The following is a 17,559-nucleotide window of genomic DNA, read 5'->3' on the forward strand; positions in this document are numbered from 1 at the left end:
GCGAGGCGAGGCGGGGCGCCCGGCGGGGAGCCAGCGGCGGCGGGGCGGCTCTCCGCTGACAGGCCGAGCGAGCCGCCGCTGCCCGGGAGAGCCTCAGCCGCTTCTCTGCGGAGCCGGAGCAGGGCGTCGGAGCAGCCCCAGCCGCCCTCGGTGAGTGCGGGCGGGGGGCGGCTGCACCTGCCCCGGGCGGCGGCTGAGAGGAGAGGGCGCGGCGGGCGGGCGGGCGGGCGGGGGGGGGGCGTGTTCGCGCCGGGAAATAAAATATAAAATAAAAATAAATAAAAGGTAGGGGGAGAGCCCTCATCGCTGGCTCGGTGAGTGCGGCTGTCACGGCGCGGCGGGGCGGGAGGTGTCGGGGAGAATAACTGGGCTCGAATAACTCGGCTCGTCCTGCAGGGCCCTCGGTACCTGCCGCGGGGCAGCCGGCCGCTGACAGACGCCTCCTGCTGAGGGGAGAGCCGGGCGCGTCCTTCACCCTGCCTCCCGTCCCTCCCCCGGAGCCGAGGGGAAGGAGCAGGCTGCGGGTCCCCTGCCCTCCTGCCTTCTTCCCGGAGCCGCCACCGGCGTTTCGAGCCCTTTCAGGAGCGAGCGAGCCATGGCGAGCGGAGACAAACAAGTTGTGCAGCCAACAGGTGATGGTGGTGGAGGAGGAGGAGGAGGAGCGGGGAAAGAAGGAAATGCCGCTGAAGGGGGAAGTGTGCTGCAGCCTCTGAATCCAGGAGTCCCCATCCGAGGCATCAGGATGAAATTTGCTGTGCTGACAGGACTCGTGGAAGTCGGCGAGGTGTCCAACAGGGACATAGTCGACACTACGTTTAATCTGGTAAGTCGATTGCTGTTTCAACTGTGACAGAAAAGAACAGCACACGTGTGCAGAAGAATCCCATGCTTTTTTGACGTGACTTTTCTGTCCTTAAATGTCCGTCTGCATGTTTATGCTTTCACCTTACTACATTTCAACTGGGTTCTTTTCACTTATGAATTACAAAAGCTGAAGATACAGCATACGACCCTCTATATACCCATTTAAACTTCAAGTAACTTTAACATCAGGCTTAATTTGCCTCAGAGAAATTGTTGCTCTAGCTAAAATTGGTAAGTGTATTGTGATGTTTAAACATTCAACAGGTATACTCAACAAGAAAGTTAAATGTTGATGTAGTAACTCCAACTGTCATCAGAACACGTTTTCAGCCTAAACAACGTTTCCCATGATGAAGCTGTTGATGTCCCTTTTTGTTTTCTGTTTGCTTTGAACTTGGATATTCTGCCCACAGGGAAGTGGGGCAGGAAGCAATTTGTTTACATGCTTTACGGACTTTGTTTATTGGGAAGAGTAGAGCTTGATTTCAGTGCCCTCTTTTTTAATGATTAGATAATTTGATACTATTTTTTAATACAGTAGAAATGTCTTTAATACTTCAGATCTCACTAAAAATTGAGGATACTACCTACTTACATCTGAGCTACAAACGTAATATATGCTGTTAAAGTCCTTGGGCTGCATTTAAAACTATTAGGCTACTTGTTAAAGATTGCTTACTGAAGGACACCAAACATTAGGAGAAACCGTCTTTATGTTTACAAAGACACTCTGCTGTTACCAGAAGTCTCAAAAAAAATCTCTTAAAAATGATCATTGTTCCTCCTTCTTGTTTTTAGTGAGCACCTTTGACTTTAAAATAGCATGGCTTCTGACAAACCAGGAAGTGAGACCACGTAATAGCGCGAAGTGTGGTAGAAGGAAAGTTGATGCAAAAGGCACATTGTTTTTTAAATGAAGTTTGATTTTCTGTTAATTTTTTAAAGAATACTTTTTTTAGCAGTTTTCTGTAACTTACATATAGGTTTTAGTGGTCACTTAATACTTACATGTACACCATTTTCTGTTTTTTAATGTTATCTTCTTGGATTATGATAAGTGTGTTTTTTAAAAATTATTTACATAGTAACAAAATATAATCATATAAATCGTTTCGCTGAAAGTCGAAACGCAGTGGAATTGTAGTACTAGCAAAAATGAAGGAGGGTAGACATTATATGGATGCCTCATATAAGAGCAGGTGATTGAAGCTGCTTAGAGTGCACTTGACAAGACAATTTTGTTTTTAACAAAACCCAGTGCTCAGATATGTGAATTGGAGGTTTAAAAGGAAACTCTGCAAATAGTTTATCATTTAGGGCATGTGTAGGGGCGAGGAGAACTTTTTCATGAGCGTGTTCAATTTTACTTTTTCTAGCATGCTCTTTTGAGAGGGTATACTGGAAATGTACTTTTCACAGCAGTGGAAAGAGGTTCAGCAAAACAGTAAATGTAAAAGCTTGTTGATTCTGGGATTCTTTTTCTACTCTCTTTTGGACAAGAGAGAAACTAAAGTTCAGAGAATCCTTGATTGTAGATTTAAGAGGACTGGAGAATTTGACTTGTAGACTTGATTCTTATGGATCTTCTTATCCCATTTAGAAGCTAGGGAGAGTTTCTGGCTCTGGAGGTTCTTGAGATGAAGTCTTTTTCACTTGATATCAAAATGACATGACATGCCTGACCTCCGAGAAGATTCTCCACCCATTCCAGCACACCTGCCAGTGATGTGGGAGGCTAAATTTCAAGCCTCTGCACCACTTTTTATTATTACAGCAAAGCTGCTCAGTTGATACCTGTCATAAAGCAACTAATAATTTGGTAGTAAGGGTGCTTTACCGGCATTATGTAAGAATGCAATATATATATATATATATATATATATATATTAGGTAGTATCAGAAAAAGTAGGTCCCTTGATTTTTCTGAGACTCAGAAAACGGATTAACTGCTGGTGACTTATGTGGAGAGAGAGAGAATTTTTATAACTGGAATGCCAAAAAATCAAACGAGCCAAAAAACTCAGAGATTTTGTTATGGAAAACCATTTATTTTCTAGAGTTATTGCTTTATTTATGTAGGAAAAAAACTTTTGAGCTGACGTTTTGGCTTTTTTGGATATGAACGTAGCATAGTAGATGAAAATCTGAAACATCAGTGCCTCTCTACAGTCTGGCATTGAGTTGTGCTTCTGTTCAGTTGTTAGCTGTGACCTCTTTGTTTTGTCAATTAGTACCTCCAAAATCAGACTGATCAGAAACTGAGGCATGTGAGGTGTTGGTTGGTAATGGTGCGCTTTTTGGTGTACATATGCACAAAAGAGTCATTTCTTCTGTGAAGCAGTGATTCTTGGCTATGGCTTTAATGACAACCTGTTTCCCTGTAGCTTTTGAAGTGAATTTACTCTTGTGTATGCAGGTTCAGGGGAGTATGAAAATCATGCTATGTTTTGCCATTGTTAATGGGGTTAAGCGCAAAATATCCCCTGCTATTGAGTTTCATTCAGTTCAGTGACTCATAACTGCACTAGCTCAGCGGTGTTAGCAGCTAGCTTCCTTCTTGTACATTGAAAGGAGGTGATATACAGTATTTGGGGGATTTTTTGATCTTTAAAGCAAGATGTCTTCTACCAGACTGAAGGAAGGGCTGGGCAAATCTCTAGAAAGGTGTGACTGCATGCTTAACTTTTTTACCTTGCAGGGTGGTTTTGCTATGAAGTGTTTCTTTTTCACAATACGGTTAGCTGACCTATTTTTTTTTTTTTTAATGCTGCTCTTGATTCTGTTCTTCAAGTTTGCTGAGCACATGCAGGTTATGGTGAATTCTTTTGTTTTTGATGGACAATCCAGACAAACCCAAGGTGCTGCTTTGGTGTTCCTCATCTTAAGGATTAAGAAAATTGTCATGCTTTTTATGTAAAAGACCCAAAAGGTCAAGAATTCAAAGTGCACAATGATTGACTTGCTGCCTGTTAAAGAAATGTAACCTCCCATTGTGCCAATTACTTGAGTAAATAACTTGTTCTGTCTATCAGTGTTGGATCTTGGAGCTGAGAGTCAGTTATTACACTTCCTCTGTCCAGCAGTATAACAGAATGCTTAGTGAGCTTATGGTTACCATACATCAAAAAACTAGTAGCTTCATTTTATTGTCTTTGGACATGCTACTCTTGAAACTTATCAGGTCTGTTTTGGTCAGTGTCCTCTGAGAACCTAGTTTTCCAGTCCACCTTAGATATGGCTTTGTGTATTTCAGCAATTTTTCAAACTGAGGAGGAAAAATGCTGAGCTTAAGGAAGCTTATTTTTCTATGACATAGTTTGGAAATGCATTCTTGTTCAAGCATTAATCTATTATCTTTCTGGTATGCAATAGGCTAAAATATGGGTGTATATTGCCTGTTCCTTTTGCATTATGTTTTTAATTGACCATGGTTCTTATTCTTTTTCATTTGCTCCTCCTTATCTTATTACAAAAAGCCTCCTGGAAGGAGAAGATGATAGAACGAAAAAAGAATTGATTTACACAGAGATCTATAACAAACTTAAAACACCTATGTGTTTTTTGTAGTAAAACAGAAATAAAAGTTGACCCCTCCTTCTACTGAAGAATTTTTCAGAAAGAATAGTAGAAATAATTCAGCAATTGGTAAAACTTTATTATAATACTATTTATTGGTACTGGTATCAGAGAAGGCTTTTAGGATCTGAGGTTTTCAAGTCCAGAGAATTCTTTTCTATGTCTGTTCTCCAGGCTGTACAACCTGCGCTGGTAATACAGGAGGCCCTTCAAAATCTTTTCCAGGTCAAAATTCTGGATGGAGTTTCTGGTCGGCTCCATTCTCAGCAGGCTTGTCTTGTGTCATGTGTTGATGTTATGTTGTTTCCAAGTTATTGCAAGTTTCTAGTTATATATAAAACTTAGGTCACTGCATACCCTTGTCTTTCAGTAGGTGAGACTGACTGACAAGTGTTCTGTTTGTATTGAATGCTGGGTGCACAGGGGTTAACTGTTCTGAGCTTGCAGGAGGAAATATTCTGGCAAAATTCTGCTATGCTTCAAGCAGACGACTGTACAACTATTGTCTTTCTCTGGGGTGTTGGTGCAATTCAGTTTGGGGAGTTCATGCCAGAATTTGCTCAGGTCTCAAGCTGACTAGTGTCTAGGGACATCAGCTATTCCAGGCTTTCTGCTCTTCTTTAAGGAAATGTCAAACCTTGGACTAAGTCTGTCTCTTAAATAAGCTCTAGTGCTTCTAATTGTTCTATTATCTATAATATAGATTTGGTTATTTGATGTTTCTTTTTCTTCCTCCTCAGTCTGTGTTGCAAAGGCTGTTACTTTTCACGTTTTGTCCCTCTTCTCAGTGAGGAGCGTGTGCTGATGCTTCTGATTCCATTCACGGATTAGGAGGTCCTTACCAAGTTTCTCCCAGTGAGAACGTACAAATGAGATTCTTTTTTTATTCTTTCCTACAAAGGTGATTTAAAACTAACTGGATCTGAGGAGCAAAGACAAAAATTACTTTATAAACTTCATTTTGTCACCTCTTTCATTCTGCCAGACTTGACTAAAACCACAAACAAAATTCACCTTGAAGGTTTTTAAAATTCTTACTGGTTATTTTCCATTTTTCTTTTTAAAGGTAACTTATTCCACAGCCCAGTTGGCTTGCTTTATAGAACAAATGAGATGGATGTCAGGACTAACTCTTATTTGCCTTCTGCTGATGTGCTTTCTACTATTCTTTGTCATTTCTCCATTGCTGTTTTCTGCACTATAGTCTCTGTTTACCTGAAAGCTAATGGTATCACTTGCTGACACAGCAGGTTTCTAATCTGATATGAGTGCTTCTGAAACACTTAATATAACAGATTTTGTGAACTAAAAATTTCCTTTATTCATCTTTGGTCAGCAAGACTCTTCTTGCATGTATTTTTCTTGTAGAAAATCCCTGAAGCTAATGCTGATAGAACTGAATGTATTACAGTAGTCAAAAATGAGTCGTGAATGTTTCCATAACAGCCCATTGTTTTGCCTACCTTGGCATGTATTTTAATAAGTGTTAGGGTTTATTTGCTCTCTAAACTTAACCACATTGATGACAAGCAAGAGTAACCAGAGTTCCTAGAGCAGCACTAAATATTGTACGTTTCTTAATACATGCAGTCTTCTTTGGCTTCCTAGGGAGTGCACCTCTGGCTACAGTTATCCTAGTTGAGTCACTTCTGTCCAGTTACAGTATAGATGATAAGGTAAGGCTGTGGATTTAGCTAGGTCAAGCTTGTGATTTAAAAAAAATAAAAAATAAAATGGACAGTCAGCTGTCTTAGTAGTCATGTATAGCTTTATGTGATTTTTTTTTTTTTTTTGTAAATCAGTGGAATTCCACCAAAGGTCTGTAATATTAGTTTCCAAATTTGTCTCAATGTTCTTTTTACAAAGTCCATCAAGTGCAAACTTAATTCCCTTTCACAGTGGGAGGCTAGTGCCCAGTTTGGTGAATGAATTTAGACTACTTAATTCCAGGTCATCTTCATGCTTTTGAACACACCTAATTTGGGGATCCAGTAACAAAAGGATAATTTTGGTTACTTTACCTGAGTAAATAAGGCCAAGAGATGTCTTTCACCAGGCTTTACCTAGCTCAAGATTGTTAAGCAATGAGAGTCACCTGTCCTTTGCTTAAAGTAAGGATTACAGACTTCCATCTTATTGAAATACATTCTGAATAGTTATGGGTATACTTACTACTGATGTGATGTCAGTTCTTTTGTGTGTGTGTGTTAGGTATTGATGCAACTTGGAAATCACTTTGTAGTTAGTGGAAATATCACCCTGCATAATAAGGGTGGGAATTCAGGGAACTTTTGTGGTCAATCGAGAAATGCATGGAATGTAGTGAGTGAGATGGTAATGGCAGTCCGGATATGCTGTGTCTCCATGCTGAAGCTATGGAGTTTAGAAAAAAATTGTCTAAACTTTGAAGAAGAACTGATTTGTACTTTGGCTGTGGTATCAACTCTGTGACTGCAGCTTAAAACACCCTGTAAGAGGTCAAAATATTGAGGACAGAAGGCCAGGTAGGAAAATGTTTGCTTTCCTTGTTTTTTCTTTAACTGCCTAATGCTTACAGCTTCTCATGACCAACCTGAAATTTCATGTCTGTGAAAGCCTGTGCACTGCATGCACAGGCTTGTGCATAAGCACGTAGCATCCTGTACTGCCATCAATAGGCTCTGTATGAACCTAAGATAAAGCTAAAATGGCAAAGCAGAACCAGTTGTTTACATATATCATGTCTTAATAATGCAATATTGGGTGAAGACAGTTTTTAATTATCAGTCCGTTTCACAAGTAAGCCTGTTTAAAATGAGTTCATAGCATACTTTCAAATTCCTCTTCAGGAGGGATACATCAGTTCAGTGGCAGTTTTCTGTAGCTGATATCTTTTAACAAAGAAGAGAAAGTTGGTTATTTGTTGTGGCTGCTTTGCTCTCTCTAAGTAGTATTTTGTATCACCTCTGTCAGAGAAGCTGGGCTGGGTGGACCCTTGTGTGACCTAGTAGTGCAGATAGCACGGCAAAGTAGTGGCCATATGGACTGGCTCAGGAACAGTATTTGCGGATTAGGGAATAGAATGAAATTAGTCAAAAGCATCAGGGAAATAGGTGGATGGCATGTCAAGGTTGGTACAAAGGTTGGACAATGCAGAGAGAGATAAAAATAGGTAATTATTCATGTTCGTTGAAAGAGATTAGAAGAACGAACTGAACGTACAGGTTCAAAAGGAGTGTGGGTAAGGAGTAGTTTTATGATGTGGCTGTTTTGGACTAATGTTGTGGGCTGAAGAAAATCAGGGATGAGGAAGTTGCTTAATTCTTCTTTAAGTCTGCGCTGTTTTGGTGAGGTGTTTGGTACTGAGTGACTTTGGGTTAGTCAAATGTGTGTTCAGATGCCTAAGCTTCCTGAGAATACACTCTTCTGAAAATCAGCATGTGTGTTTTTGTGTTTAGATTGCAAGTCTGATGAAAGACAAAAATGAGCGTTCCCTGTGGTTTCATTCACTGTCTGTATTTGTTTTACCACCTATTGGGGAAACTGCGGTCATTCTGAACAGTATCCTGCTTGACACGGTGTTTGGACATTTTTTTAACTAGACAACTTAGTAACTTCAAGTACTTGTAACTTCTGGCTTTATGGAGTCATGAAGTTCTCTGTGAGCCTTAAGGAGGTAGCTTTAATTTATTGCACAGATTAAATAAGCTCTATGGTTTAGTCATTAGATGTGAAATAGCTTTTTGCCACCTTCAGCGCTTCTGTGTATAAAACTCTAAAGTGTCTTTTCTGTCAAATTCAGTCTTGCGTGTGTTAAATTTATGCATATCTTTTTAAAGAATTCTATTTATTTTAAGTGGGTCAATCTGGAAGAAAGTTCTTGTTCATAATCACTAATTACAGTTAGCTAACTTTCTGCCATTCAAACCTCTTCTCCAGCCCCTAGAGGCCTTTGCTAGCCTCTTCATAATATTTTGCATGATGGGTTTTTGGTATTAGCTTGACCTAATTACTAATGTCCTAATTTAGGTTATGCTTCTGCTTTATACAATTCTGGATTTTTCTGTTAGACTTAGTGTCATGCTAAAGCATGTTATTGCCTGCTCAAAAACTAGTTTGGTCATCTTTTTTCTTTTTCTTTTTTTTTTTTTTTTTTTTCTCCTCTGGGAAAACCTTCAGACTTTGTCCATCTGGGAGCTCTGGCCATTTGCCAGGAAGCTGAGGGCTCTAATTTGTGTAAAACAGGGTACTATTGCCACCTGCTTTTTTAATACCATGTGTGGCCAGTGGAGACTGCTGTTTCCAGTTTTCAGTGCTCCATATTTAGAGCAGATAGCAATCAAGATCCATCCTTCCACAACTGCTGTAATCAAATTAATAATGATGCTGCATGAGCAGTTGCAATTGTACCTTTTCCTTAAGACACGGCAGTCCTTGTGATGATGCTGGAAGGTCGATGTAATTTATGAAGAGCTTGCATTTCTACAGTGCTTTAGATTCCAAAGCTTTACAAGTAGGCATCAATAGTTTCTAAATAGAAACTAATTTGTGGAGAAGAAAACCTAATGCCTTCTGTTGCACTGTATTCCTCTAGCACTAACTGGAGAGCTGGGAACAGCTACGTCCCAGGCATGATTTTCTCATTAATAGCTGCCTTGAGATGATACTTAAATGAGAATAGCTAGTGGGAATAGGGTGTGCTCTGTTGCCTTCTGTAAAATGCTCTGCAAGCTTAAACTGCAAGTCTCTTTGTAACTGCCTGCATAGGAGTGGTTCTGGTGGTGTTCTTGTTACATACATTTAGCTGTAAAACTGCATGTGTGTTATACAGAAAATTCAGATCACTCTGATTATTTTTGGCATGCCTGTTAGGCTGGATGTGATTTGCTTAGGCAAAAATCTTTTATGTTGATTCAACTGCAAAAAACAACACTTAAAGAGTTACCGGGTTAGCTTTCCTTTGCAATTGAAAATGAAAACCAGAGTCACGACTTAAGATTCATCTGCTCCATGGAATGTGTGTTGTCCCCCCCATTTCTCCTCTGTGCAATCAGCAGCTGTTCTCTGTGGGTTTGACGGAAGTCAAGAGAAATGGATTAAATCAAGTCTGTTCTGTTTGCCTCACTTAGACCTTCCGAATTTCTGGTTTTATACTGGACTAGTCCTATAAAACTGTAACTGCAGCAATGCACAGAGTGACCTTTAACTTAATTATTCTCTCTTCTGGGAATGCCGGAAAGGTACGGAAGCACCAGTAAGAAGCAGGTAAGATGGACGCTGCAGCTTGAGAGCGCTTTCACTTACAGAGTGAACAGCAAGAGAACCAATAGTATCTCACAGTTGATTGAGAAATATGTAATTATAGGGTCCAGGATGATGAATGTTTGCTTGATAAACCTCTCACTAATTGGTTTATTTGTCAGGCAATGTGCAGGTTTGGGTGGCAATTGCACTGGTTGCTTTCCCAGATATGATTGGTATGGGGTTGTGGGTGGGCTGTTTGGTAGAAGGTGAACTCCATTGCTGCTCCTGTAAATTCTGTATTTTAGTCATCCGTTATTAGAGAAGTCTTTAAGTTAAGCAGAATGCACTTGCTAGGATTAAAACTGTGTTCCAAAGAACGATTGTGTTTTACAGGATTATAGATTCAGGAGGACCCTAGAAGCAAGTAGTGGTTTAAAAAACAAACACACACACAGTCAAAACCAAAAAAACCCCACCCACAAACACACACACTAAAAAAAGTTCCTTAGGCAGAATCATAGATATAATCTTAAAAAGAACACAAGTCAATGACATAGAATTGTTGATAAGCCTTAAAACAATGCAATTGGGGGCGGGGAGAATAGGAATCAAGTGACTAATGCCGGTAATGGTGCATGACTGTTAAATAAACAAGTGGAAACTATCAGTGCAGTCAGCATCTGTCTCCTGCTAATGTTTTTGTTGAAACTAAGCATGTGATTTGTCTGTAGTTGTGGTTGTGAACTTGGCTGAAAAAGAACTTAAAAGCTTTTCTTTTTGTTCTTCAAATACTATCTTAGTTCAAGTCTGATTTGGTTCCAGTGTATAACTTCAGTGTTATAATACCTGACTTTTAAGTATCTGGTACGGAGTTTGAAACTGAGCAACTGTGACTGCATTTCTAGAATGTGTTTTGAAGTAGCTAACATGAGATGGAAGCTATGTATGATTAATATATTGCTGGTGTTATAGAATGAGGGAGTACTGAGGTGCTGGGAATGGTATTTTGATCTGAACTGTAGGCTTAGTACTCTACTTCAGAATGTCATCTTTGGAAGCTGTGCTGTTCTTAGCACTTCAGATTCCATTGCTTTAAACTCAACTGCAAGGAGGTAGCCATCTCAACAGTAAAGTGCTGTGAAAGGGGTTCTCAGACACCACTTGCTCAGGCACAGAGGTTGTCCCAGCAGCTTCCCATCTTTATGCAAACAGTGAATGCCCATGAGGAACTACTGGCTTGTTTCCTTGCCCACTTCTTCACCCAAAGTAGGGTACCAACATTGTGCCGTACTTGATAATTTACAGTTTACCCTTGTAACAAGACACTGCTTTATCCTTTCTGTGTTTTCTGCCTTGTTTCCATGGCCTGGCATCAGCTGCTTTCATCCCGGGTCACAAAAGTGAGTCCCGAGCATTTACTGGGTTCTGTATTGGGCTGGGGAGCTGTGAATACCAGTGTGCTGCTGTTCCTGTGGATGAGCTGATTGGCAGTGGTAGTGCCTCTTGGGGAGATGCTTACTCCGTGACTCATCTGAGACCTGACAGTAAGAACTCGTGTCCTTTCTGAGTATATCTCTGAAAGTGAAATGTATATCGTGCTCTGGGGATTTTGCTGGCGTAGTGAAGTCTTACCTGTGCAGGAAATGAAAGCTCCTCTGAATCCTGTCAGCAGGAAGAGATTCAAGTTCTTGTGTCAAAAGTGCATAGCCACGGTGCTTTAAGTGACCTGTAGAGGGGTGTTTCTAACACTTCGTCTGCAAAGACTAGATTCATATACAGCAAAGAACGTTGTATTGATGGGTATGGGATACACTTACTGTGTGCCCTTGTTGGCAGTGCTTTCAACTTCAGTAGAACTGTATTAGAAGCGATCTTGATGCTTCCATTTCCTGTTCAAGGTGGGTGTATATGTAGAGGGAGATGAGCAGCTTATTTAAATTCATGTTTCTCAATTTCACAACTTCTAAGAGCTTCAGCATTTCCTGGAATTCTAACTGCATCTCTAGAGATTTGTTTCTCAGCTGTGTATAGTTTTGTATATCAAGGATACCTCTAAATGGGTTTGGTTGCTTGTGACCACCCTGCTCGTGCTGGAAAAACTGCTTGAAAGCACATATAGATCCCTGAAACAGCTATTGATCGCTGTAACAATGGGATCAAAGCAGAGTAAAAGGTCTCTCAGTCAGTGAGTTCATGTAGCTTCCCATATTAAATGACCAAACCTCAACCTTGATCAACAGTTTTGAAGGCCAAGATAGTTTCCTTTTAAAAAAGTGAATAGCTTGGTTGTGAGGAGTTGTTAGCTCAGCGTGGGAGTTGATTATCTGTGGTTGAATGAATGGTGATGTCAAAAAAAACACAGGAATGAACTTATGTATGGCCATTATATTAATGGAATATTAATTACTCAGGCATGGTTTTGTCTTCAGGCAAGTCCTTTGTTTTGTGTGATGTCTGTGTGGTATGGTTCCACGTTCTGATGCTGTGAACAAGCAAGGTATTTATACAGTTGCTACCTTTTGTATAATGAAGTTGTAGCATACTCTTTGGGATACGTCCATGTATTTTGCTTGAATGATTTCTATAGCAAATATGAATGCTATAAAAGCAAGGAGCAATCTGTTATTTTATTTGCTAATTCTGTGCATGTAGAAGGGCCTCTAAGAGTCAAGCTGTGCTCTTCCCTTTTCATCCATCGGATGTGATGAAGTTTCTGCAGATTGAATCAGGTTCTACTTGCACCAAGTAGGCAGTCATGACTGATGAGGCACATTTGGTTAAATTTAAGTTTTCCAGGAAGAGGAATGAAAGTCCGGATTTTTCTACAAGATTATAGGGTTGCATAGAGTAGCAAGGGAGTGGAAAAAAAATGATAATACTCTTCAGGAGATGTTTGCTTTGGAAGCATTCATGTAGATGACTGCAGGGAATTGGTAGAAATGAAACTAGTGATAATTCTGGATTCCACAGCACTCCATATGTGTTATAAACTAAAAGTCCCCCAAGGCAGCTGCCTGCAACAGTTACTGCTGATGGAAGATGCCTTCTTCCTGGGCTGTGCTTTCTGTGTGCATCCATCAGGAGACGATTCACAATTGTTCCTTGGTTCTAATGGCAGTAGAACTCAATGACAAGTTCTCTCTCAGTTCACATTTTTGTATAATTTGTCCATAATATCTATCACCAACAAATACTGAAACTACATTGCAAAATCCTTGAACTTTAAAAGTTTTTACTACTTCATGAATAAACAAGCAGAAACATTTGGAAAGCTGATGTCCATTTTCTTTCCCCTGTGAACTGATGCATGTAAGTAGTAGAACTTTCACTGATACTGTATTTAGTTTTCGAGGGATGTAATGAACTAGATGTGATTGTGTGTATTTGTGTATATGTGTGTGCGAATATATATAGATATTCGCAAACTGTTACAACTGTGATTTAAGCTCTTGGGAAAAGTATATATAGAGAGTTGAATCAGCAATGAACTAAGACCTGAACTGAGATTTCAGATTTTAAAGCTTTAGCATGGGTGGTATTGTTCTATAACTTCAACTATAACGGTCGAACATGAGGCTGATTTTGCATTTGATGTGGTTGGGACCTGTCTCGTAACAGCAGTTCTTACTGCAGGAAGTTCGTGAACACTTAAGCCCTTCTGAAAGACTCTGGGCTGAGGAGCTTTTTTTTCTGTAATTTTTTGGGGAAGATGACAAACTTCTGTGTTATGTAGAAAAAATTTTTCTCCCCCGATTTGACTTTTTCTAATTGGAGTGAATAATGAGAAAGTTGTAGCATCTTTACATGTTGATACCTAATTGTCAACCGCTATGTTATATAATACTTAGTTACGAAAGAGGAAATGAACAAAAAAGCTGTTCTTAGTGCCCAGGAGGGTGTATAGCAAGTGGCTTCTCTATAAAGGCAGGAAACGGGCTACGTTTATCTTGATGTCTGCACAACACAGCAGCTGCACAGAAGACTCTGAAGCTGGTATCCTAAAACCTCAAAGTGAGTTTATACTACAACTTCAATGTGGTGCTTGCTTGAATCCAAGTAGTAGTAGTTGAATGAATATACAATGTTTCCTTTATTTCAGGAAATCAAGCATGAAGAATAACATGTAGCAATAGACATAACAGTAATCCTTTTCAATACAAAGAGAATCTGAAAAAATCATGTTGAAAATACTGAGGTGGTCCTATTTGTTATGTCTTAAAAATGGCACTGAGAGTTGCTTTTCTGATTATTTGCTAATTCTGTGCAATTATGTACTGAAGGAACTTTGCATAGAGGATGATCTCAAGATGGAAATAAACATTTTAAGCACAGGTCTACAAATTTGAGGAAGGAAATGTGTAATTATTTTCACCAGAAGGCTTTTGGAGTGTGTATATGTTACCTGAGGCTGGGCATACAGACAAATGTATAAAGGTCCTGGTTTTGTGCAGCAGACTCCAAGTGGGAAAGATGATTTCCAAGGAAGAACAGATGTGTTATAATTTGAAGTGTCTGGCTTGCTTTGCTGTGGTGCAGCTGTTGTCACTGCTATCACTGCAGATGGTGATAAGCCACGGCTACTGCCAGCAACCATTTGAGGCTAGCAACAAGAGCTTGTGTGCTATCCACTCCAAATTTGTAAATCTCCTTTAACTATTTACCAGAACAGTGCTTGTATATTTGAGGGGGAGGGGGGAAGCAAAAACTCTTGTCCCCTAGGATGATGATCTTAAATTTATGAAAATCTTATGTGGATTTGATGTAAAGAATTAATGCTAGTATGACGATTCATGGACTAAATGCATGTTAAATGTCAAAATACGTAAATTTAGATGATTTCATAACTGCAACATTCTTATGCAGTGTGTGAATGAAAACTGTTTTTTAGTTTTTGCAGTAATAGGAGGCATGAGCACAGAAAGTTACTCCTGTCTCCCTACCAAGCTCTTTAAAATTCTCCCTTAAATGGATGCATATCCCAGTTTATTTATGATAGTCTTGTGAAGCATTGTGTTTTTTTTTTTTTTCTGAATGATTTCATTCAGATATTTTTGGATTCCAAACACATTGCTGCTCTGAAAATCTGAAATTAGTTTTGTTTAAACACAGTGAGAAATAGAACATAATAAGAAAAATACATCTATTTTTTTTTCCACTTCTAAAATGTTATTATCTCATGAGAGCATTCTTCTGATTACCTGGAATCACTTAGCACCATCTGTAATACCATATGTAATGCAGTTGAAAGAGTGTAATAAATGCTGAGGATGTGCACAGTTGAATTAAAAATGGTTGCTTGGCAAACAAGTATCTAATATTTTAGGAATTGAAGAATTTTCCATGGAGAGTTTTTTGTTCTATAGACTGCTTTATTTTCTGTATCCCGCTGTTTTCCTCTTTGGGTCAGAGCAGAGCTATCCATGGCAGTGGAGAAATGGTTGCCATGGGTAAGTTTTCTCTGAGTGAATGTTGTTACTGCTGGTTTCATGTGTACTTTCTGCTTAGCAGAGGACTGTGCTGCTTCAAGAGTTTTTTGCTGTAGCATTGTCTCTCTACTTCGAGTGCCCACCTACAGGGGGAAGAACAGCTGCGATGATCTTTCTTTACTGCAGTGGCACCAAGAGTCGTACCAGTCTCCAGAGCTAGGAAGCTAAATTAGGTTCAGACATTTGCCAGCAGCCATCCAAAGGTGGCATGAGGACTGTTTAAAAAAAACAGGCCCTGAATTCTAGTTACTTGTCTTAATGGGAAATGTTTAAAACAAACAAAAAGCCTTGCTTAATATGACCTTGTGAGTTTGAAAAGTGGTGACATTTAGCAAGATACCTGCATTTGAATAATGGAGTAGATTGGCAATTATGTTTAAAGGGATTTTGATTTCTCTTTTGCATACCTTTTGCAAAACAAAACACAAAACCAAAAACCCTTTAAATTGAAATCACTGGAATAGAATCATCCCTAGAATTATTTTTTCAGTGTTGTGGTCGAATATTTTTTTATTCATTTTATTTTTTTCCTGGAACAGGCTGCCTTTATTCTAGATGCTGAAGGAGCTGTTCTGTTTTTTGGCTTGTCCATAAATGGATTTGTACAAAGGTGACAAAATTTAACTGACCGTATTTTGTCAGAGTACAACTGACTGTAGCTTTATACTTCAGTATGTTTACCAATGCGTGGAATTTGTATTTCTTGTATCTGTAATTTTTACTTTGATTTCTGATCATTTCCTTTAACACTTCATTAGGATTTGGTTGTACTGAACATAAACATGTTTCACAAATTCCTGTCCTGTCTGTTGTATCAGAATTTGCACAAAGGAAGGAAAGTAGAGTTAAAATTCTTATATTGGAATACTTTTTAAATTATGATTAATAATGTCCATATTTGCATCATAGCAGCCTTTCATATTCCAGATGTATGACTGACCAGCTGGGTTAAGGTAAAAGTGTTGTCAAAGACAGCATTGCACATAAAATAAATCGGATGAATGACAACAAAGATGAAAGAAGTTTTAGGTTCATCTTGAAATAAGAACAGTTTCTTAAGCAAGAATTGTATTCTGTGCTCAGTGCTTTGTAAGACAGAGTGCAGTAATAAACAAAAGGAGGCAACCCTTCCATACTTCTTAAGAATTTACAAGAACAGATTTTATTCACATATAATAATTGTTGAGAAAATCACGTGCAGATTTTTTTTCTTTAACATTTTGCATTTTGTCTTGTACCCACTGTTACTGTATCTTTTGCCAGTATTATTGATATTAGTCTTTGGTAACTGAATGTTTTTTTTCATGTTTTCAACATTGTATTAAAAAACAAACTGAAAGTAAGTTTAACACTAATTTCATGATACAAATACATTCAAGTAGGGATTGCAATGTATAAAAAAAATGCTAATCTTGTACGGCTAAAGTAGTAATTCATGAGGCACTCGTGCCTCCTCGGAAAGTTATTCCCTTGAAGAGGGCTTACTGTGGATAAAATGTTAATCTGCTTTGCTCATACTGCATAATTCAGTCTTAAACAGTAGATAGGAAAAAGTCAGTTAAATTTCAGAAGGGAAATTGAGACTTGGCTAGGCAGAAGAGACCTTACCTTCCAAACATCTTAAGGGTATTGCAGAACACTTTGGTTTTATAAACTTAATCTTATGATTGGATTCTCAAGACATGACATGAAGCTGCCTTCATGACATGAAGCTGCCTCTCAAGACATGAAGCTGCCTTCATTTACTCAAATACTTGCAGTTTTTAACTTAGTGGTTGGTGGAGCTGAAATATGATGGTTTTGCCAAAACCTATATTTGTATTACTTCATTTTTTAGCTAGAAAAAGTGAAGTGTTCAATAATATGAAATGTGTGCTCACCTGTAATGCCAGCAGGAGGGCATGAGAGGTTTACTTTAGGTTTTTCTATTAACTCAGTCTGGAAGACACAATGGGGAAGTTTACATTGAGAGACCAATCTGAATTAAGCCTGCAGTGCAGTGTAAAAAAGCCATCTGTATGTATTTAGTGCGCATCAGTCATACCAATTAATGCTTGAAAATACTTATATTCAAAATTTACAAATTCAAGATGAAAAATGTATGTAGGATGTTTGCAGCCTTTTTTTTTTTTTAATAAAAATCTTTTAATTTAATTTCATCTTGCTAGTAAAAGCCCACAATTTGGTTAGAGATGGCTGCAGTGTAAACCTGTATAGCTATATACCTTTACCATCTATTTCCTAGCCTAGATACTTTTTCCTCAGTATTTGCCAGGTTTCCTGTTCCTTTCATCTATGCTGTGTACATCTTATTATTTACTCACTTTCGTTATTTATTTATTTGTGGTCCTACATACAATCATAAAAAAAAATGTATAAAAATAATAGGTGCAAATATTTGAGAGAAGAG

The 17,559-nt window shown here is 38.8% G+C and overlaps 1 protein-coding gene across 3 annotated transcripts in view; it reads left to right on the forward strand.

Moving 5' to 3' along the window:
• Window positions 1-570: 570 nt before the first annotated feature.
• The window catches only part of LRBA (LPS responsive beige-like anchor protein), a 395,253-nt gene continuing 378,264 nt past the window's right edge, over window positions 571-17,559 (forward strand). For 2 of the 3 annotated variants that reach the window (XM_035325421.1, XM_035325419.1), the window contains exon 1: window positions 596-823. In XM_035325421.1, coding sequence (XP_035181312.1) covers window positions 596-823 — 228 coding nt within the window. Of the gene's footprint in view, window positions 824-17,559 lie in introns of all 3 variants that reach the window. The other variant, XM_035325418.1, reaches the window with a different exon arrangement.

This window comes from Oxyura jamaicensis, chromosome 4 (assembly GCF_011077185.1).
Source record: "Oxyura jamaicensis isolate SHBP4307 breed ruddy duck chromosome 4, BPBGC_Ojam_1.0, whole genome shotgun sequence".
Taxonomy (NCBI): domain Eukaryota; kingdom Metazoa; phylum Chordata; class Aves; order Anseriformes; family Anatidae; genus Oxyura; species Oxyura jamaicensis.